Here is a 22,696-nt window from a genome sequence, read left to right as displayed (position 1 = left end):
CGGAGAATTGCTTGAACCCAGGAGACGGAGTTGTTGCAGTGAGCCGAGATTGCACCACTGCACTCCAGCCTGGGTAACAGAATGAGATTCCATCTCAAAAAAAAAAAAAAAAAATGTGACTCCATTTGTAAAGCCCTCACCACGGCAAGTGATGGTAGCTGCCATTGTCATTAACACTCCTGTTTAACAGGTGAGTGACGTCAAATTATAAACTTGGAAGTCATTTCTCATACCTCAGTAGCACATCATAGCTTCAAAGTAAGTTCTCATCCCTTATCTTAGCTCATCTTCAACCCCAATCTCTGGAGAAGGTGGTTATTGCTTCCTATTTTGTACTTGATAGACTCAAAGAGGTTAAATAACTTGCCCAGCTAGTTATTTGCTAGGCAAGTTGTCACTTGCTCAGCTAGTGACACGGCCAGCCTGAAACTCAATCTCACGCCAAGGCTGGGGCTTGCACCAGGCTGGTTCTAAGTTGGTCTACCTAAGAATTGCTATTCCAGGCCCCTATTCTTTTCCCTGGGGACTGCTGACAGTTCAAGTGTGGGGAAGCAAAGTCGTCACTATGAGAACATGGCTCATGTGTTCAAACATAAGGTGAGCTGGACTCTGCCCTCCAAATTCCTCCACTTGCCCTGAGACATCTGAGTTCCTTGAGCTTCACACTTGTTACTCTATTCCAGCTCTTAACATTAAGGAGCCAGGAACCCCTTTCAGAAACAGCCGGATAACACTGTGGCTGACAGCCCAAGCTGGATTCGAACCCCAGTTCTGGCACTTAACAGAAAACACATTTTGTTAAATAAATAGTACATTGTGGCTCCTTTCTCTGTATTAGTCAGAGTAAGCAAAACAGTTGCTGTAACAAACAGCCCCACACTCTCAGTGGCTGAACATAGATTCCTCATGCCACAGGCTAGCATTGGTGGGGTTGGGCAGGGGTTTCTACTCCACTCTTTCCATCTGCAGCTCTGCCACCCCCTAAAGCTTACATGTCCTCCCCATGTGACCCATCCCACAGGCTGTGAAGGAGTATTTTAAAGGTCACGTGCATGCCAAATGTGCCAGAACTTAGCCACCTGGCCCTACGTAACTGCTGGGGACTTGGGAGCACTGCCTCATGGTGTACCACAGAAGGAGAGGTACTGATGTTCCCTAGCAACCTCAGCTCAGCCCACCCCTTTGAAAGTGGCCATCCCTCCACCTCCAGATCACATGACCTTGTCACATTGGATTCATTTCATTCTTCATCAGAAATATGTTTGCTTTTTTACTTCTTTTTTTTGTGTGTAATGGAGTCTTGTTCTGACACCAGGCTGGAGCGCAGTGGCGTGATCTCAGCTCACTGCAACCTCCGCCTCCTGGGTTCAAGTGATTCTCCTGCCCCAGCTTCCTGAGTAGCTGGGACTAGAGGCATGCACCACCATGTCCAGCTAATTTTTTGTATTTTTAGTAAAGATGCGGCTTTACCATGTTGGCCAGGATGGTCTCGATCTCTTGACCTTGTGATCTGCCAACCTTGACCTCCCAAAGTGCTGGGATTACAGGCGTGAGCCACTGCACCCAGCCCAAGAAATATGTTGACTTATATACTGTCTACCACAGATCTCACAGGAAGCTGTAAGCTTGAAACCAGAAACCTTGTACATCTTTCTCACCTTAAGCCCCCAGTGTCCAGCACAGCTCCTAAAACATGGTAAGTACCTGAATATTTGTCAGATATGTACTAAACAAATAAGAAGACAAACTTTAAACAGAATATTGGAATACCGGGGATGGATGGATAGAATGTGGCAATGGAAGAACAGGAGGTCCAGACCCTTGCCCATCCTGCTCAGTGGCAGCCACTGTTCATGGGCCCGACACCTCAGAGCCTGCCTGTCTGCCACGTGGCTCTCTCACACTTACACTCACTGAGTCTCTCCAAGGGTCCACCCCCCCATCCACCACAGGAGCCAGCACTATTTCCAGACAAGCTGTTTATTTGCAGATATAAAACAAGATCCAACCAGTGGATCCAAAAGTGGAGGAAGACAGACAGGAAGAACGGTGGCGAGGGCATCCCAGGCTCACCTGCAGCAATGCCTCACAGGCCAGAAAGGGTCTGTGGGACCAGAAATGTCAACTCTCCCCCATCCCCTAGTCAAAAATAATTGGGACTCCTAGCAGAAGGGTTATCCCACTTAAAATCTACTCAACTAAGAAGAATGAGACAAGCCAAGGGAGATGCCAATGAAAAACCAGTGGCTATCAGACATGGAGATGGCAGCCAGCCACTCATACTCCAGTGGCAGGCCACTCTGGAAAAACTGTCCCCTGTAGGGTTTCTGAGGATGACATCTTATCTTCCCCCTTGGGTGGATCCCACTCTTGCAACAAGATAAAACCTTAAAACCTAAAAAATACCCTCATGACCCCATAATTCCGAAGCCAGGTAACCCCACCCCATCTCACTTTACCCCTGCCCAGAACATTTTGCTGGAATTAATCCCCCCATGCCCATCTAACAGGGGCCCATTCTCAGGAGTGAGCCAGTAGGGTCATACCCTCATACGCTCACCATACTCCTCTCGGGACATCCACTCAGACTGGTAGGTAGAAAGGTGAGCCACCACAGATGCTCCTAGCCAGACACTGAAGTTTCTATTGGAACCTGCCCAGACCGTGGCTCTGATGGAGGAAAAATAATCCCACATCATCAGCTCCCTGAACAGGCGTTTTGTGAACCCGGGATAAAGGGTGTTGCCCCCACAGGCCATCACGTGGGAGGCCAGCAGGGGGCGCAGGGAGATCTCACAGGACTCTAGGGATTCCAGGATGGCCTGTGGGATGCTGGGCCCTGGCTGCTCAAACATCTGTGGGCTGAAGAACATCTCAGGAGCCATCTGCTGCATGGGGGTCAGCTCCACACGGGAGCCGTCTGGGAGCTGATAGGTGTTGCTCTCATTCAAGCCACTCTGCTGGCTCTCGCGAAAGTCCAGGGCCTCCCCCAGATTCTGCGGCACGTAGCACTTGTTCATCTGAGTCACAGCGACCGTCTCCAGCTGAAACACGCTGCGTCTATCACAATCTTCCTTAAAGAGGCTTTTCAGGAGGTAGGCAGAGAGATCCTGGCCGGCGAACTCCAGCGTCTTGCCACTGTAGGGCAAGGGGCGGCCCTGGTGGAAAGGCTGCACGCGGGTCAGTCCGTAGCCAGAATCGACCACCACACCGGTCAGGAGGCCAGAGGCATACAGGGACATCTGTACCTGGTCGGCCAGGAGGACAGATGGGACGTGCAGCAACTCAAACAGGATCTGCAACGAGGGAGAGCAAACTCAGTGCTATTCCCCAGCCTGCTCAGCCGTCAAAGCTGAAGTTAGCACAGACCCACGACCTCAGGGGACCCTCAGGCTGCCCCAGGATGCTGTGCCCAGAGCTACTGGAGCTCATGCAGTGAGGATAAAGCAGCAGCTCTGGAGGATTAGAAGGGGAGCTGGGTTAGCCCTCAGGAGCTTGTCTGCTCGTGGCCGTTCAGACCACCTGGGTGGAGAGGTGAGAAGAGCTCTGTGGCTGCAAGAAACAGTTCTGGGATGCCGGCTACATGAACGGCATGGCCACGGGTCACACATGCAGCCTGAACTGCCACTTAAGAAGAAGGAAGACAGACTAGAAAAGAAACAAGTGCTGGATATCCACCACTGCCTCCAAAAGGTGGAGGGGGACAGACAAGAGAGACAAGAAAGAAAGACAACAGGTAGAAGGAAGAAAAAAGGCAGAAAAGGAAGAAAAGAGACAGGATGCCCACTGCCTGGTAGGAAGCGCCTGATTTTATCCTTTTTTTAAAATAAAAACCTTACAAATGTCAAGATAAACCTGGAATTCTGATATTTAGGGTTTGGTAGAGCCCCTGGGCTGGTTTTCTCCCCCTGCCCCTTACCCCCTGAATCTTTATGAAGCCCCTCTGCCAACCATTCCTCAGTTCTGGCTGCCTGTCTAAGGTTCTAATCCCACAGAAGGAGAAAGATCATAACAGTCAACACTTCTGTGGCCCCAACCACTTACTCACCTCTTCAAGCCCCCACAAGCCCATCCTCTTCCCTCAGTGGGAGGGGGCTCCCTCTATTACCACTTTCAGAAAATTTTCCTCCCGCCCAGTCATTTCCCAAATAGCAGCCAAGGTTCTCTTTTTCAAATAGAAAATCAGACATGACTGCCCCATTTACAACTCTCCATTTAAAACTCCCCAGGAACTTCCTCTTCAATGCCTCGCAAGCATTTTCTGTAAGGGGATAGACAGTAAGGGTTGCCAAATCCAGCAAATGAAACTACAGGATGCCCAGTTAAATGTGAATGTCAGATCAACAATAAATAATGTTGTAGCGTAAGTATGCCCCATGCACTATTTGAGACATACTTAAATACGAAGACATTATTTGTCATTTCCCTCAAACTCAAGTCTAGGCATCATGTATTTTATCTAGCAAACCCACACCAGTAAATATTTTAGCCTTTAACTTGATATATGGTCTCAAACCATCTCTGCTGCACGACTTAACTCAGATGCCGTAGTAGGAAAGCACACTGCCAAACTGTAAATATCAGAATTCCTGTTTTGTCTTGATGTTTGGAAAGCATTAAAAAATAATAACAATAAGGCTTTGTCTACTAGGCAATGAGCATATTTTCTTTCTTCTCTCCTCTCTCTTTCTGTGTTACACGACATATAAACAAATGTGTGTGGCTATGTTCCAATAAAACTTTATTTACAGAATAGGTGGTGGGCCAGAATCGGTTCATTGGGTTGCCAATCCTTGATTTAGAGTAGAATCCAAGCACTCCCCACAGCCTACCAGGCCTGCAAGGCCCCGCCTCTGCCAACCTCGCCATCCTTCCTGCCTCTTGCCACTCTTGCTGCTGAAATCACCACCCTTGGAGAAGCCCTTCCTGATCAGTCTCTTCAAACAGGTTCCCCCTTCCCCTCAGTCCCCCATGATCTCATTTCATTTTGTGTCTGGAATTCATTGCTACCCGGAATTATTTGTTAACCCCTTCATGGATGCACTCTGAGGGCCAGAACTTGGCCTATATCAGCATTTATGGAATCCATGAACAAATATCCCACGTCTCCCAGGTAGCCCCCCTTTCCACCGAGCACTTTGGCTGCCCTATGTCCACCTGCAGGTGGGGCCTCCATGAGCTCCCTTGCTTAGCGGCATGCCAGGTACTCTGACTAGGCTCTTGGGAAACGTTTGTGGGGCAATTTGTTTTTGTTTGTTTTTGAGACAGCGCCTTGCTTTGTCTCCCATGCTGGAGTGCAGTGACGCGATCTCAGCTCACTCTGTTCTCAGCCTGCCGAGTTCAAGCAATCCTGCCACCTCAGCCTCCCAGGTAGCTGGGACCATAGGCACATACCACCACACCTGGCTAATTTTTGTATTTTTTGTGGAGTCAGGGTCTCACTGTAGTGCCCAGGCTGGTCCTGAACTCATGGTCTCAAGCAATACACCTCCCTGGGCCTCCTAAAGTGTTGGGATTATAGGCATGAGCCACCACACCCGGTTGGCAATTTATCTTAAAAAGCAGAATTCCGGGTGCCCAATCAAGTCCAGACATAGTGTCAACTTGTTTCCTGCTCCTGGGTGAGAGCAGCCCTGTGAAGGCCTCACCTCCAGCATCTTCTTTCGGTCCGCAGGCTCCCTCAAGGGGGTCTCCGTGATAATCACAGGGGGGATCTCATGCTCCCGCCTGTGGTTCTCCAATACAAATGACCAGAGGTACTGCACGGCATCCCAGTTGACGATGCGGCCCCGCTCTATGGGGTAGCTAAAGGTGTCAGGATGGCAGATGTCGATGCCCAGGCTCACGCGCCTCTGGGCATAGCTGGGGCCAGGGTTCTCCTTGCACGGTAGGTAGTTCACGATGTTCGGGAAGACCATCTGCGGCTCATTCCAGCCAGCCGTGCCAGCCTTCACAAAGCCAGACCCATGGTCAATGATAACGGTTCTTGCAGCCATGGCGGAGGTGGAGGTGGGTGGGACCTGTGGATGCAAAGCATGGGGTCAGTTGTGCAGGCAGCCTAGGCCACCGTAAGCAGCTTCCCCGCTCCACCCAACAGTCAAACCTCAGGCTCCCCCTGAAGCTTGTCCGCTGCCCCTTCCAAGCCTTTGTACAAGCCATCACCTGTGCCTGGAACACTCTCCCTATCCCAAATTCCCAATCCTCCTACCAGGCTCCCTTAATGGGCAGTGGTGCCCACCCCTCTGCCCACTAAGCTTCTCCTGCTGCACTCTGCACACACATCTATCCTGCCAGGTGAGCACTTCTGCCCCACGACCCAACTCTGCAAAGGGCTGGATTACTCTTTGCAGACTCAGCAAGAAGCCTGCCACTTGGGACGTCCTTGTAGACACTGGCTTCCTGATTAGAGGGCACAAGGAACATGAAACATCAGCCTCAGAGCCACCACCTTCAACAATAACAATGTCATAGCAAGAGCAGTCAAAGCAGGCATCGTATTAGCGATCATGGCAGCAGCTCCAGGGACCACTTCTGGAGAACATACCCTCTATCCAGTACTATGAGGAACACTTTCTGTATGTTAGCTTGGACTAGGTAAAACTGCCATTTGTGTCCGTGAAAACGGTCAGAGATCAGCAATTTCACATGGTTTCACCTGATACAGGGACTCATTTAATCTTTGCCACGATGTATAAGGTAGGTGACATCTACTTTACAGATGAAGAAACTGAAGCACAGAGGGGTAAGATGACTTTCCCAGGGGTATGCAACTATCAAAAACAGAGCTAAGAGTCAAACCCAAACCAGACTGCAAAGGTGACGATCTGAGCATCAGGCATGAGAAGCATCAGGTGTTAAACACGAGCTAAGCATCTACTGCATCATATAAGGGAGACTAACAGGAAGATTCCACGATTGTGGTTAGTTTCCTCATTGGTAAAGTGGGGAGAACAACACCCCCCTCCCCCTCCCCCCTCTCCCGCTGAAAAGGTAGGTATGGTCACTACCTGATGTCCAGACTTACTATACAGCTACAGTAGCCAAGATAATGTGGGGGTACTGGTAAAAGGATAGTCAAAGCCGGGTGCAGTGGCTCACGCCTGTAATCTCAGCACTTTGGGAGGCTGAGGTAGGCAAATCACCTGCAGACAGGAGTTCAAGACCGGCCTGGCCAACATGATGAATCTCCATCTCTACTAAAAATATAAAAATTAGCTGGGCGTGGTGGTGCACACCTATAATCCCAGCTACTGGGGAGGCTGAGGCACAAGAATTGCTTGAACCTGGGAGGTCGATGTTGCAGTGAGCCAAGATTGCGCCACTGTACTCCAGACTGGGCACTGAGATCAAGACTCCATCTCAAAAAATATATATATAGTCACATAGATCCATAGAACAGTAAGTCCAGAAATAGACCCCGCCACACAAAAAAGGGTCATTTGATCTTTGACAAGGTCGAAAAATAAGGAAAGGACAGTCTTCACAACAAACAGCGAAGAACAATTGCAGGTCTATACACCAAAAAAAAGAACCTTAGCACATACCTCATGCCTTATAAAAAAATTAACTTAAAATGGATCACAGAACTAGAGATAAAACGTGAAACTATACCACTTCTGAAACAACACCTAGGAGAAAATCATGAAGGCGAAGTTTCCTTAGATAGAACATCAAAAGCCTGACCTGTAAAAGAACAAATCGATAAACTGAACTTCATCAAATTTAGGAACTTTTGCCCTTCCAAAGACACTATTTAGTATAAAGAGAATGAAAAGACAAGCCACAGACTGGGAGAAAATACTTACAAATCCTATATTTAACAAAGAACTCTCAAAACCCAGTAATAGGAGAAACAAACCAATATTTTTTCATGGGCAAAAGCTTGGAAGAGTCACTTCACCGAAGAAGATATACGGATGGCGAATGAGCACGTGAAAAGGTGTTCGGCTCCATTACTCATCGGGAAAATGCCAGTTAAAACCACAAGATATTCCTACACACCTACCTACTAGAATGACTGAAATTAGAGACCAGCCTAACCAAGGACTGACAAGGAAGTGGAGAAACTGGAAATCTCATGTACTACTGGTGGGAATGGAAACGATGCAGGCACTTTGGAAAATGCTGTGGCAGTTTCTTTTCTTTCTTTGTTTATTTATTTATTTTTTCTTGAGATGGAGTTTTGCTCTTGCTGCACTCCATGCTGGAGCACAATCTCGGTTCACTGCAACCTCCACCTCCGGGGTTCAAGTGATTCTTCTGTCTCAGCCTCCCGAGTAGCTGGGATTACAGGCATATGCTACCATGCCCAGCTAATTTTTTTTATTTTTAGTAGAGACAGGATTTCTCCATGTTGGTCAGGCTGGTCTTGAACTCCTGACCTCAGGTGATCCACACGCCTTGGCCTCCCAAAGTGCTGGGATTACAGGCATGAGGAACTGTGCCCAGCCTGCAGTTTCTTAAAAAGTTCAACATACACCTACCATATGACCTGCATTGCCACTCTTAGGTATCTACTCGAGGGAAATGAAAACATATGTTCACATAAAAACTTTTCTGCACATGCGTATAGTAGCCCGATAGCCTTATTCCTAATTGCCAAAAACTAGAAAAAACCCAAAAATCCTTCAGCTAGGGAATGGATATACAAATCTCCATTCAGTGGAAAACTACCTGGCAATAAAAAGGAATGAGCGACAGATACATACCACGACTATGTGCATAAATCTCAAATGCTCGAGGCTGAAAGAAGCCAGACCCCAAAGCCTACAACATACCATATGACTCCATTCCCATGACATTCTGGAAAAGGTAAAACTGTAAGGACCAAAATCAGATCAGTGGCCACCAGCAGCCAGACATGGTGAGAGGGGATGACTAGAGGGGGCATGGCAGAACTTGGGGCCATGATGGAACTATACTATATCTTGTTTGTGGACACACCTGTATGCATTTGTCAAATTCCCATAACTATATGCTTTTTAGAATAAAATTTACTCTAAGTAAAAAACAAAAAAATTGAGACAGGGTCTCACTCTTCCACAGGCTGGAGGGCAGTGGTATGATCACGTCTCACTTCAGCTTCAATCTCCTGGGCTCAAGCAATCCTCCCACCTCAGCCTCCTGGGTAGTTGGGACTACAGGTACAAGCCACCCACACCCAGCTAATTCTCCTAGGCAACAGCCTAAGCTGGTCTCAAACTCCTGGGCTCAAGCAATCCACTCACCAAGGCCTTCCAAAGTCTGAGATTACAGCTGTAAGCCACCACACCTGACTCTAGTTAAAAAAAAAAAAAAAAATTAAGGGAAAAATCCAGTGGGTATGAGAATATTCAATGAAAGATGTATGGTATGAACTCATCTTGCACAATACAAACTGTCAGATAGCAGACTGGGTGCCTAGACTGTATTCGGGTATTTCCTGTAAGAGAGGCCTCCGGAAAGGCAGCTCAGCCTGAAGGCAGCATTCTGGGGCTGTCACTCCCCCAGCTATCGTCTCAGCTTCTGCTTCTGGACAGCAGTTACATCTGCCCATCACTATGAAGCATGACAGCCATGGCCTGCCCCTGGCCAGCAGCTCCCTGCTGTCACCAGCTGTGGGGCAGAGAATAGGCTTCTCTGCCTTTAATCAGCACTGGCATAGACCTGGGGAGAGCCAAGAAGAAGCGCTGAGATGGCACTGTGGTGGCCGGGCCTCCTGCCTCATCTCCTGGCAGGCTGAGTGATGGATTCCTCACACTCAATCATCCAGAATGACAGAGAACTGGCTGCCTGTGTGACATTCCGGGAAGGGGGCTCCACTGCTGACAACGCCCTCTGCACCATGAGAGCAGGTAGGACTGAGAAATGCTTCTCGATCCTGGCATGTGGAGGCATGGGAGACACTAGCAGGGTGGTCTCCACTGTGGCTGTCAGTCAAGGTGCACATGGCAGGGGTAGGGAATGGGAGAGGATTCCAGGTTGGTGGCTCAAGTGACCTGGCCTGGGAGTGTGAGGGTGGGAGGCAGGGGCCATCCTTCCCCTGGCACATGACTGTAAAAGCAAGTCTGGATGGCTCCAGGAGCCAGCTTTGAGGACAGAGATAAAATCTATATATTCAAAAGCATTTTTACTGAGTCACCAATTCTACAAATCCCCATAAGCATCTAACTAGATATAAAACCTGTTCTAGGCTAGTGTGAATTCTCACCTTCTGGAATTTACATTCTACTAAGAAAGAATGCCCATAAGCACCAAATCGAACACAGCATGCCAGGGAAGATCGGTCCAGCAGAGAAAAAGGAAACTTGGTAAGGACAGGGAACTGAAGCGGCACAGGGGCACAATGTTATTTTAAGCAGGGCGGTCATCAAAGGCCTCTCTCTAGGGTGACATCTGAGCAGAAAAGTGAATGAAGTAAGAGAATAAGGCATCTGAATACCTGGAAAAGCATTCCACACCAAAGGAACAGCAAATGAAAAGGCGCTGAGAAAGACAAGGTCAGATGTGTCCTAGGATCAGCCAGCAGTCCTGACTAGCAGGGACACAGTGAGTGGAGGGAGGATACTGGAGATCTGGGAAGGACCTCGCAGGCCTCTGTCAGGCTTGCAGATGTGGGAAACCACTGGGGCCTTGACCAGAGGAATGGCATGATCTGAAGTCACTTGTGCAAGCATCATTTCTGCCAATAGAAAGGATAGACTGCAGAGGGCAAGAGCAGAAGAAAGATTACAGGAGGTGAAAGGTGGGGGTGGCTTGCACTAAGGTGGTGGCAAAGGAACAGGGTGCAAGGTGGCCAGATTCTGGATATACCTAAGTAAGGCTGACAGACTGAAATATGAGACCAGGAGAAGAATGAAGGAAGACACCACAATTTTTAGCCTGAAAAGCTAGAAGAATAAAGTATACATTTACTGTGATGGAAAAGACTGCAAGGGGAACAGTTTGCTATTTGGGAGGAAACTGGGAAATTTATTTTGGACATGTTAAGTTGCAGGTGCCTATTAAATGTGTGTAAGATGTCTGGGCTAGCAGCGCAACTGGGAGTTCCTGAATGGATGGAATTGAAAGCGGCTTAGGCCAGGCGTGGTGGCTCATGCCTGAAATCCCAGCACTTTGGGAGGCTGTTGGGAATAAAAGTTTGGTGTCACAAAGAAAATGGGCACTCAAGTAAAGGATTTTTGAGCAAGGCAAATTTACTTTTGCGAAAGGGTGCTGCCCACAGGGCTGGTTGCCATGAGAGCACACTGAACAGATAGGGGAAGAGGTTTTTATTTCTAATGCAATTTGTCCATTACTGTGTCCTGCCTCCATTGGCTGGAATTGGACTGCACAATTTAAGCTGAACCCGACTGGCTACTTGAAGAGCACAGGGGTTTGCGTAATGAGGAGGGAAGGGCAGTTTTGTCCGGAAGAGCCATTGCAGAGGGTGGGGTAATTCACAAAGTGAGTAGCAGAGGTGGGCTTTGTAGATTAGGATGGCAGAAAGTTGTTTACTAAAAGTAGGGCAGGGAGGCACAAAGGATAAGGAAGTCTGGCCTTGAAAGTGGCGAACAAAGAACAGGGAACCAAATAAACTAAACCCTTTGAAGAAGAAATTTTGCTTGTGACTAACAGGCCAAGGTGGGTGGATCACCTGAAGTCAGAAATTTAAGACCAGCCTGGCCAACATGGTGAAACCCATCTCTACTAAAAACACAAAAATCAGCCAGGCATGGTGGCACATACCTGTAATCCCAGCTACTCAGGAGGCTGAGGCAGGAGAATCACTTGAATCCAGGAGGTGGAGTTTGCAGTGAGCCGAGATCATGCCACTGCACTCCAGCCTGGGTGACAGAGTGAGACTCCATCTCAAAAACAATACAGTGGTTGGGATGGAAGTGATCATGAAGAGACGTAGTGTAGACAAAGACGTGTGCCTGAGGGCCTCTACGGTTTAGTATCCAGGCCTTGGGAAGACACCTCACTCACATCACAGTAAAGAGGACTGAGTGAGAGTGGCCAAGGAGGAAGGAGGGAAACCCAGAGGGAACAGTGTCCCGGGGCCGAGCAGAGGAAGTATTTCAAGAAGGGAAGAATCGAATGGGGTGAGAAATGAGGAGGAAGACAAAGGGCCATCCCCATTGGATTTGTCAATGTGGAAGTTACCCATAGCCTTGGCTACAGCATGTCCACTGGAGAGGTGAGAAACAGCTGGAAAAGGATGATTCAAGAAAGGGTGAGAGGCTGAGAGAGATTCTACCAAACTGGCCCAGGCTCTGAAAAAATATCACAGCACACATAACAATGAAATGCTGAAGCGTTCAAAAATCAAAGACATGGCAGCCAACACCGTGCACATTTTCTGATCTCAGATCAGGAAAAAAAAAAATGCTGTTAAGAAACATTACCACAGGCTTGTGATGCTGACCAGGAAGGAGTGAGCCTCTTTCAGCTCTCTTTCCTACTGAGTAGTACTAAAAATTCTGGACAAAATGAAAAACACGAAAAACAAGACAAAAAAACAAAAACTACCTGAGGATAATGAGTGGAAAAAAAAATAACAGGCAGACTGAAGAGATGCAAAACTTGGATAAGCAACCTGCAGAGGATGAGGTTCCTATTTGTTTTATTTTCCTATTTTCTCTCAAAGTTTTGACCTGAGGCAAGTTTCCAGCACAGCCAAGACCAGACAAAATCCTGTCTCTCGGGACATAACACCAAGAAAAGGGACCTATGCAACTCAAAGAACTGGGGAAGAATACTAGAGAAATGGGAGCCAGTCAGGGAAAGGATTCCCCAGACTCTACATATGAACGGGCACAGGTCCCAGCTCACCTGTGCATGGCTGGGACAGACCCATGGCAGTAGAGCACTGGCCTTTGTACTGACCTCACCACAGAATCATCACCCACAAAAGGCAAGACAGAGTTGTAGGCTGCACCTAATGGGCGTGACTGAATGCTAAAATACAACCAAATAAACGTTCTCCATGGGATGTTAAAAGAACACAGAGTCTCACAGCATAATGCTCAAATATATATACATACATATATATACACACATATACACACACACACACACATATGTATTTTTAGACAGAGTCTCATTCTGTCACCCAGGCTGGAGTGCAGTGGCACAATTTCAGCTCACTGCAACTTCTGCCTCCTGGGTTCAAGCAATTCTCCTGCCTCAGCCTCCCAAGTAGCTGGGATTGCAAGTGCTTGCCACTACACCTGGCTAATTTTGTATTTTTTTTTTTAATAGAGACAGGGTTTCACCATGTTGGCCAGGCTGGTCTGGAACTCCTGACCTCAAGTGATCAGCCTACCTCAGCCTCCCAAAGTGCTGGGATTACAGGCATGAGCTACTGCATCTGGCCAATGCTCAAGTATTTTTACCCTGAAAAGCTATTAATATTTTAGGCTGGACACAGAGGTTCATACCTATAATCCTAGCACTTTGGGAGGCCAAGGTGGGTAGATTGCTTCAGCTCAGGAGTTTAAGACCAGCCTGGGAAATATGGTAAAACCCCATCTCTGCCAAAAATACAAAAAATTAGCCAGGTGTGGTGGTATGCACCTGTGGTCCCAGCTACTCAGGAGGCTGAGGTGGGAAGATTGCTTAAGCCCAGGAGGCAGAGGTTGCAGAGAACTGAGATTGCACCACTGCACTCCAGCCTAGACAACAGGAGTAAAATCCTGTCTCAAAAAAAAAAAACTATTAATATTTTGAGTCCTACTGAATAGCATGATGAATATGGTTTATAACAGAGTATTGTACGTTGCAAATTTGCTGAGAGAGTACATTTTGAAAGCTGTCATCACAAATAATGTTAAGAATTGGAGGTAAGGGATGTGTTAACCAGCTTGATTTACTTATTTCACATTGTACTCATAAATTATAACGTCATTTTGTCCCTCCATACATTTATACAATTGTAAATTCTCAATTTACAATAAAAAATAAAATAAGAACAAAGAAAAGTTCTGTTCCATAGTAGAATGGAAAAGACAGGGGAATGAGTAAGGGGACTTTCAAGTATCAATAGAAATTATTCAATCTAAAAAACAGAGAAAAAAATGTAATGAGCAAAGTGTCAAGAGACCTGTGGGATGATAAAAGAGATCTAACATTCATGTCATTGAAATTTCAAAGTGAGAGGGAAACGACTGGCTCAGAAAAAGTTTTGAAGATATAATGGCCACAAATTTTCCAAATTTGGTCAAAGGCAAATCTATAAAGCCAGGAAGCTCAGCACACCCCAAAGAGAATAAATTCAGGAAAAAAAAAAAAAAAACATGCACAGACACATTCTAACCCAACTGCTATATATCAAATATTTTTTTAAATCTTCAAAGAATCTGGAGAAAAAGAAAACACTAAATATAGGTGTATATCACTTTGAATAACTGCAGACTTCCCACCAGAAAAAAAAAAAAATGGGGTCCAGAAGACAGTCAGACCTCTTTAAAGGACTGAAAGAAAAGAGATGTCAACTCAGAATTCTATACCCAGCAAAAAATCTTTCAAGAATGAAGACAAGACATTCTTAGATGAAGGAAAACTAAGAAAATTACTAGCAGAACTGCTATAAAAGAAATGCTAATGAAAGCTCTTCAGGCTGAAGTAAAATAACACTGAATTTAGCACTTCAGGGATTAAGAATGAGGAACAGAAATGGTAAATGCTTAAAAAAGTATAGTCTATTTTTCTCCTCTTAAAATATGTATGGCCATTGAAAGCAAGGATGGGGTATAGCCTACTACTTACCTAGGTTGTATGGTATAGCCATTTGCTCCTAAGCTACACACTGGTACAGCATGTTATTGTACTGAATACCATAGGCAATTGTAACATAATGCTATGTATTGTATTATTTTGTTGGTAGATGTGGAGTCTGATATGGCATGTTATTGAACTGAATGCTGTAGGCAATTGTGAACATAATGGTATGTATTGTTTTGTTTTATTGGCAGATACAGAGTCTTGCTATGTCGTCCAGGCTGGTTTTGAACTCCTGTCTTCAAGGGTTCTTCCTGCCTTGGCTTCTCAAAGGGCCAGGACTACAAGCATGAGCCACCACACCTGGCCAGTAAGTATGTGAATATCTTTACATAGAAAAGGCACAGTAGAACTGCAATATTATAATCTTATGGGACCAGCATCATATATGCCATCTGTGGTTGATCAAAATGTCATGTGGTGAATGACTGTAATTGAAATTGAAAATGGAAAACAAATAACGAAAAGTCAATAAAGCCCAAAGCTAAAACCTAGTTCTTTGAAAAGATCAAATACTGACTAAGAAAAAAAAAGAAATGACACCAAAGACTGTGACCAGGAATGAGGTGGCATCACTTCAGATGCTACAGACATGAAAAGGATAACAAGAGAAAATTAGGAACAACTTTCTAACTGATGCTTTGAGAATTTAGGTAATATGCATAAATCCTTTAAAGACATAAACTGCCAAAGCTCAGTCAAGAAGAAATATATGAATATATAAATATCCATATAACTATTAGAAATAGACACTTTACAAACCTTCAACAAAGAATGCTCTAGGTCTAAATGGTTTCACTGGAGAATTTTACCCAACATTTAAGGAAGAAATAATACTAACTGCATACAATCTCTCCCAGAAAGCAAAAGAGAAGGCAACATACCTTAACTCAGTTTCTGGGGCCAGTATTACCTTGAACCAAAAGCAAAGATACCACAAAATAAAACTCAAACCAAAATATCTCATATTATTCTTCAATAAAATTTTGGCAAGCCCAGTAATATATAAAAAGAATAACACACAATGACTAAACGGGGCTTATCCCAGGAATGCCACACTGGTTTAATATTTTTAAATCAGTATGATTCAAACCAGTAACAGACTGAAAAATAAAAGCCACATGACTGACTCAACAGATGCAAAAAAATCAATGGATAAAATTCAACATGCATTTATCATAAAAAATTTTCACAACCAGGAACAGAGAAGACTTTCTTTAACCCAATACAGAGAATATCCAAACACCTACAACTCACATAAGTAATAGTGAAAAGCGGAATGCTTTCTCCCTAAGACTGGGAACAAGGCAAAGATGTCAGTCCTCACTACTCATATTCAACATTGAACTGGAAGTCCTAACCCATGCAATATGGCAAGAAAAAATAAAAGACATATAAACTGGAAAGAAATAAAATTATCCTATTTGCAGAAGAGATCATTGTCTAAGTAGAAAATGCCAAGGAATCTACAAAATAACCCTAGAACTAGTAAGTGAGTTTGGCTAAGTCACAGGATATAAGTTAAATGTTTTAAAAATCAATTATATACTATCTATAAATAGCTGAAAACCATTTTTTAAAAAAAGAATCATTTACAATAGCATCAAAAATTATGAGATACTTCGGTATAAATCTAACAAAACACTAAATATGCTTAAAACTACAAAATACTGATAAAAGAAATCAAAGAAAACCTAAATAGAGAAATTTGCTATGTTCACAGATTAGACAATTCAATATTATTAAAATGTCATTTCTACCTAAACCGCTTTACAGATTCAGTACTATTCAGAATCCCAGGCAGGATTATTGTTAGATAGCAACAAGCTGATTCTAAAATGTATATGGTAAGGCAAAGGAATTAGAATAACCAAAACAATTTTTAAAAGAACAAAGTTGGACACAGAACAAAGAACAAAGACTCACACTATCTGATTTCAAAGCCCACTATAACTTTACAATAATCATATACAGCTGGGTGTGGTAGCTCACACTTACAATCCCAGCACTTTGGGAGGACAAGACAGGCAGATCACTTGAGCTCAGGAGTTCGAGACCAGCCTGGGCAACATGATGAAATACGATCTCTAAAAAATACAAAAAAGAAAAAAACATTAGCCAGGCTCAGTGGCATGTGCCTGTCATCCCAGCAACGTGGGAGGCTGAGCCAGGAGGCAGAGACACAGCAAGTTTAGATCACATCACTGCATTCCAACCTGGGCGACACAGCCAGATCCTGTCTCAAAAAAAAGACAGAAATCCCAGTCATCAAGACACTGTGATACTGGTAAAAGCACAGTCACATGGATCAGTCGAAAAGAATCCAAGAATAGACTCATACAAATCTAATCAACTGATGTTGACAAAGGTGCAAGGACAATAGAGTGATGAAAAAATAGTCCTTTCAACAAACGGTGCTGAAAAAGCGACCTCACCATGTAAAAATAATAACTTTGATTCATTACTTCTTTACAAAAAAGTTAATGCAAAATGGATCATGTAAAATATACATATAACAGGAAATTATAAAACTGCTACAAAAAAAGAGAACGTCTTTGTGACCTTAGATCTAAGAATATCTAAGTGTTCTTAGATACAACATCAAAAGTACCATCCATAAAAGAAAAAGTTAATATCCTGGACTTCACCAAAATTTAAAAATTCTGCTCTTTGAAAGACACTATTAAGAGAATGAAAATTAAAAGCCAAAGACTGAGAGAAAATACTTGCAAGTCACACATCTGCTAAAGGACTTGTATCCAGAATATATAAAGACCTATCAATAATCAATAATAAGAAAGCTAACAACTCCCTTCCAAAGATGGGCCAAAGATTTCAACACTTCATCAAATAAGCTATATAGATGGTAAATAAGCACATGGGAAGAAGCTAAATGTCATTAGTCATTAGAGAAAAACAAATCAAAACCATGAGATACCACTATAGTACCTATTAGAATAGCTAAAAAAATTTTAAGGACAATATCAAGAGCTGACAAGGATGTGGAGAAATTGGAATTCTCATACACTGCTAGTGGGAATATAAAAATGTACAATCTGGAAAACAGTTTAGGAGTTTATTGTAAAGTTAAACATATACTTACCACACAAACCAATAATCCTATTCCTATGTACTCCAGAGAAATAAATAAGAACTTGTGTTCACACAAAAACCTTACACCAAATGTTGGTAGAGGCTTTATTCATAATCAGTAAAGACTAGAAACAACCCAAATGTTCTTCAGCCAGTAAATGAATAAACAAACTGTGGTACATCCATACAATAGAATACTACTTAGCAGTAAAAAGGAACAAACTACTGATACACATGACAATATTTATGATTGTCAAAATCACTATGCTACATGAAAGAAACCAGACTTATATACTATATGTTCCCAATTGTATGACATTCTGGAAAAGGCAAAACTATAGTAACAAAACAGATCAGTCATTTCTGGGGTGGTAAGAAGAGTTAACTACACAGGCCTGGAAAATTTCTGGAGGTGGTGGAATCATCTCATATCTTGATTGCCAGAGTGGTTACGTGCCTGCATGCATTTATCAGAACTGAGAACTATACATCAAAAAAAGCGAGTCTCGCCACATGAAATTCTAAGGTGAAATTTTTGAAAGAACATTTTAGGGGCAGATGGTAAAATTTGAATATGGGTTATATTTTCAATGTTAAATTTCCTGTGTTTAATCACTATATTGTGGTTTTCAAAGAGAATATCCCTTTTTTGAAGCAGATCCATGAAAAAGTATTTACAGGAAAAATATCATGAGATTTACTTTCAAATAGAACAAGAAAAGCCCAGCATGTGTCGAGAGAAAAGGTGTCAAAGCAAATGGGGTCAAAAGATAATCACTAGTGAATATATATGATGGATATTGGAGAGCACGTTGAACTATTCTTGGACCTTCTCTAAATAAAAAGCTTTTAGGCAAAGAAAGGATGGGGGGTGGGAGAGAAATGGGAGACAATGAGACAACTTTGAAGAGCTCTGCTCTGAAAGGAAGCAAAGACAGACAACAGTAGATTGTGCAAAGAACTGGGGCCCCAGGAGGTTTTGGTTGTTTTGTTCAAGAGGAGGAATAATGCGTTAAGGTTTTATGCCGATGGGAATAATCCAGTAGAAGAAAAAGTTAAATAAAATCAGAACAAACTACAGTGAAATCTAGACACTATAGCAGCAGTCCCCAACCTTTTTGGCACCAAGGACTGGTTTTGTGAAAGATAATTTTTCCACGGACCTGGAGTAGGGGTTGGTTTTGGGATGATTCAAGTGCATCACATTTATTGTGCACTTTCTTTCTATTATTATAATATTGCAATATATAATGAAATAATTATACAAATCACCATCATGTAGAATCAGTGGGAGCCCTGAGCTTGTTTTCCTGCAACTAGATGGCCCCATCTGGGGGTTAGGGGAGACAGTGACAGATCATCAGGCATTAGATTCTCGTAAGGAGCCCGCAACCTAGATCCCTCACATGCGCCGTCCACATTAGGGTCCATGCTCCCATGAGAATTAACGCCGCCACTGATCTGACAAGAGACAGAGCTCAGGCCATCGTGTGAGTGATGGGGAGCAGCTGTAAATACCGATGAAGTGTCACTGGCTCACCTGCCTCCTGCTCACCTGTTGCCTGGTCCCTAACAGGCCACAGCCTTTCCATTCTCCATCCCTGGACCACAGCCTGCTCCTCCCTTCCTTCCTTGGCTGGGACATTTGCCTTACCCTCTGTCTGGAACCCCTGGCCAGCCCCTCCAGAAGCTGGCTCTCTTCACTCTTGTCTAGCTTGAGTGAGACTGGAGTCTTTCCTGACCACTCCACTCCAAGCCAATGCTGCACTGACTAATTTGATTACTGTGACAGCCCTTATTACCATACATCATTATGCCGTGTGTTTGCTGGCTGGTGTCTACCTCTCCCAAGCACCACCAGAACATAGGCTCCAGGAAGACGAGCTCGTATTTGTATTTTACTTCCCTATCTCTACCACATAACAGACATATTTTTGTTAAATCGGTTTGTGTTGAATGAATAAATTTTTAAAAATACATTGGTTTGCTGGCGGCATGATCGCTCCATATGGGTTCCACTCCCGTGTCCCTAAAACATGAGTTTCTTCTATAGCTTCTGGTTACTTTCCTGCTCCAAACTCTTCCACAGCTCCCACTGCCAACGAAACGAAGCCTAAACTTAGCTTGACACACAAAGCCCGCCAGCCTCTGGCCAACTTTTTTCCGTCTTCTCCATGCACCTGAAGCTAGAGTCATGCTGGGATATTTGCTGCTGGAGAATTCTGTCCTTTCCACATCTCTTCTCCACCTAGATTTCACTTCCACCACATCTCTGTTCTCATGCTGGTGTGAATAATCCAGTGGAAGAAAAGTTGAATGAAATCTGAACTACAGTTAAATCTAGACACTCTATCAGCAGTCCCCAACCTTTTTGGCACCAGGGGCTGGTTTTATGGATGATAATTTTTCCTTATCTTAGTTGTCTCACTGTCTTGCCTTTCTCTCCCTGCTAGTAAGATAACACACCCTAATGGGTAAGCTCACACTGGTCTGCTGAGCTCTTATTGTCATCTGCCTTCTGCTAATGTGGACCTGGGGTCTTCTGTCCCTCGAGTTTGTGCAGTGTTTGCACACACAAGCTCCCCAGGGTTTGTTCATCGAGATTCAGTTTTTCAAGATCCAAACCAAACCTTTGCTCCAGAAAGCCTCTACCACCAGACAACTGGCAAACTCATTCCTCCATGGACCATGACAAACGCGGGATCCTTGCTGAGCGCTTACTACGAACCAGGCTCTGGGTATGACACTTCCCACACAGTACCTCACTCACTCTGCACAAAAATCCAATGATGAGGGCATAGTATCATTGCCAGTTTTAGATGAAGAAACTGAGGCTTAGAGAAGTGAAGGAGTTGTCCCCGTGCCACCCACCTTTGAGTGTAGTCAAGATTCAATTCCATACCTGTGGGTTCAGAGCCCAAGCTCTTCACCACTGCCATGATTAACTATGTGGCCTTAGGTTAAGCAACTCCCTAAACCGTAGTCTTCAGATGAGAATAACTCTCTTTCACAGATGCTCGGAGGACTAACAATATCGTTTGAAAGAGGAAGCTCACACTGGTCTGTTGAGCTCTTATTGCCACCTGCCTCCTGTTCATGTGTACCTGGGGTCTCCCGTCCCTCAAGTCTATGCAGTGTTTGTACACACAGGCTCCCCGGGTTTTGTCCATCAAGAATCCACCCAGGACCCCTATGATTTGCTTTGTGATTGTAAACATCTTGCAAGGAACTTTCCACTTCGCCGAGCAAGGCCAGGGTATCAGGCTCCAGGGTCTGTGCCTCCAACCTGCCAGCCATCCTGTTTCTCATCCTGTCAGTGCTGCGGTCCCCACAGCACATTCTCAGTGAATCCTCCACAGCCTCTTGAGGTAGGCAACCTTGTTCCTGTTTCCATCCTCTTTCACAGGTGTCAGCACTGCCGCTGCTGCTAGCACAGCACACTGGCTACGATCCAAACACCAGGCCGACTACATCACTCCTGGCTTCCCCAGCACAACTCTAGGAGGTCAGTACTATCATCTGCCTCAGTTTCACACATGAGGAAACTAAGGCACAGTTGGAAAACTTACCCGTGTCCTCACAGCTACTGAGGAGCTGAGCAAGGACTGAACCAACAGTATCAGGCTCCAGGGTCTGTGCCTCCAAGCTGTCAGCTACCCTGTTCCTCATCTTCTCAACGTTGTGGTTCCCCACAGCACAAAGATTCTGACGTCCTAATCCATAGGAATGGTGACTACGTCAGATTACAAGACCAAGGGGAATGAAGGCTGCAGAGGGAATTAAGATTACTGATCATCCGACTTTGAGAAGGCAAAGATTATCCTGGATTATCTCTGTGAGCCCAAAGTAATCATAAAGGTCCTTCCAGGGTGGAAGAGTGTGGTTGGAGTCAGAGAAAGATGTGTAGATGCAGCAACGCTGCCAGCTCTGAAGATGGAAGAAGGGACCATGAGCCAAGGACTGCAGGTGTCCTCCACAAGCTGGAAAAGGCAAGGACATGGATATTTCCCTAGAAATCCCAAAAGGAGGGAGCCCTGACAACACCTTGAATGTAGCCCAGTGGGGTGCATTCTGTGGTTCTGACCTCCAGAACTGTAGGATAATGAATTTGTGCTGTTTTGGACCACTGCGTTTGATAATTTGCTATAAAAGAAGATTCCTGCAGATGCAAAAGCAGCTCCCGTTTCTTTCCTCCTCAAAGCTCAGCAGCACAGCACTCTGCAGAAGAATCCAAAGGCAAAACCCCATCCTAAACACCCTCCCTTGCTCCCTGTGCAGATGTCCTCCCTGAGGTCCACCTGGGCTTTGTTTGGCTACGAGGTGTGACTGGACATTGTATCTTGAGGCCAGACGTGGCCGAGCTTCCCTGCAAATCAGGAACCTCCACTACAGGCTTCTTCCACTCCAAAGTCCCCTTCCTGAGGGCCAAGAGCTAAGCAAGTCCCACTCCCAGCAGCAGCTGGACTGAGCCTCATTACCAGGGAAGTCAGGGCCTCCAGGGACAGAGGTAGATTTGTGCCTCTTAAAGAGCAGTGGAGTTCAGGGAGGACTGTACTGAGATAGCAGGGAGAGTACCAGAAGGAACAGAAGGACAGAGAGAAAGACATCAAATTTGCATGAGGGGAAGACAAGGTTTTAATTACGCCTTTTCTTAACCTCATTGTACCTTAAGGTATCTTAACATTACTCTCCCTGGCAGGAAGGATTGATTGATTGCCTCTTGGCATTCAGAAACCCCGATTAATGTAAAACTAACCAGTCGTTCTAAACTCTGGGGAATTAATCACTTAAATGTGGGAATTACTCAATAAACCATTCAAACATGCAATAAACCAAGCCATTAAAAATTAATCGCTCGACA

At 44.8% G+C, this 22,696-nt stretch overlaps 1 protein-coding gene and 1 long non-coding RNA gene across 2 annotated transcripts in view; one reads left to right on the top strand and one right to left on the bottom strand.

Moving 5' to 3' along the window:
- Positions 1 to 2,411: 2,411 nt before the first annotated feature.
- The window catches only part of ACTL8 (actin like 8), a 75,198-nt gene continuing 54,913 nt past the window's right edge, over positions 2,412 to 22,696 (bottom strand). Inside the window, exons 2-3 of the mRNA XM_002750337.5 lie at positions 5,649 to 6,020; positions 2,412 to 3,296 (exon numbers count right to left, since the gene is read on the bottom strand). Of these exons, the coding sequence (XP_002750383.1) occupies positions 2,541 to 3,296; positions 5,649 to 5,996 (1,104 nt within the window). The 5' untranslated portion in view covers positions 5,997 to 6,020 and the 3' untranslated portion in view covers positions 2,412 to 2,540. The remainder of the gene's footprint in view (positions 3,297 to 5,648; positions 6,021 to 22,696) is intronic.
- Positions 9,520 to 22,667, top strand: LOC128932589 (uncharacterized). Its single transcript, XR_008482599.2, has 3 exons — positions 9,520 to 9,833; positions 14,937 to 15,052; positions 21,242 to 22,667. It is a non-coding gene; the product is annotated as an uncharacterized LOC128932589 (long non-coding RNA).

The sequence above is a fragment of the Callithrix jacchus genome, chromosome 7 (genome assembly GCF_049354715.1).
Source record: "Callithrix jacchus isolate 240 chromosome 7, calJac240_pri, whole genome shotgun sequence".
Lineage (NCBI taxonomy): Eukaryota > Metazoa > Chordata > Mammalia > Primates > Cebidae > Callithrix > Callithrix jacchus.
The sequence above is the reverse complement of the archived record's forward strand: the minus strand, read 5'-3'. Positions and strand labels throughout refer to the sequence as shown.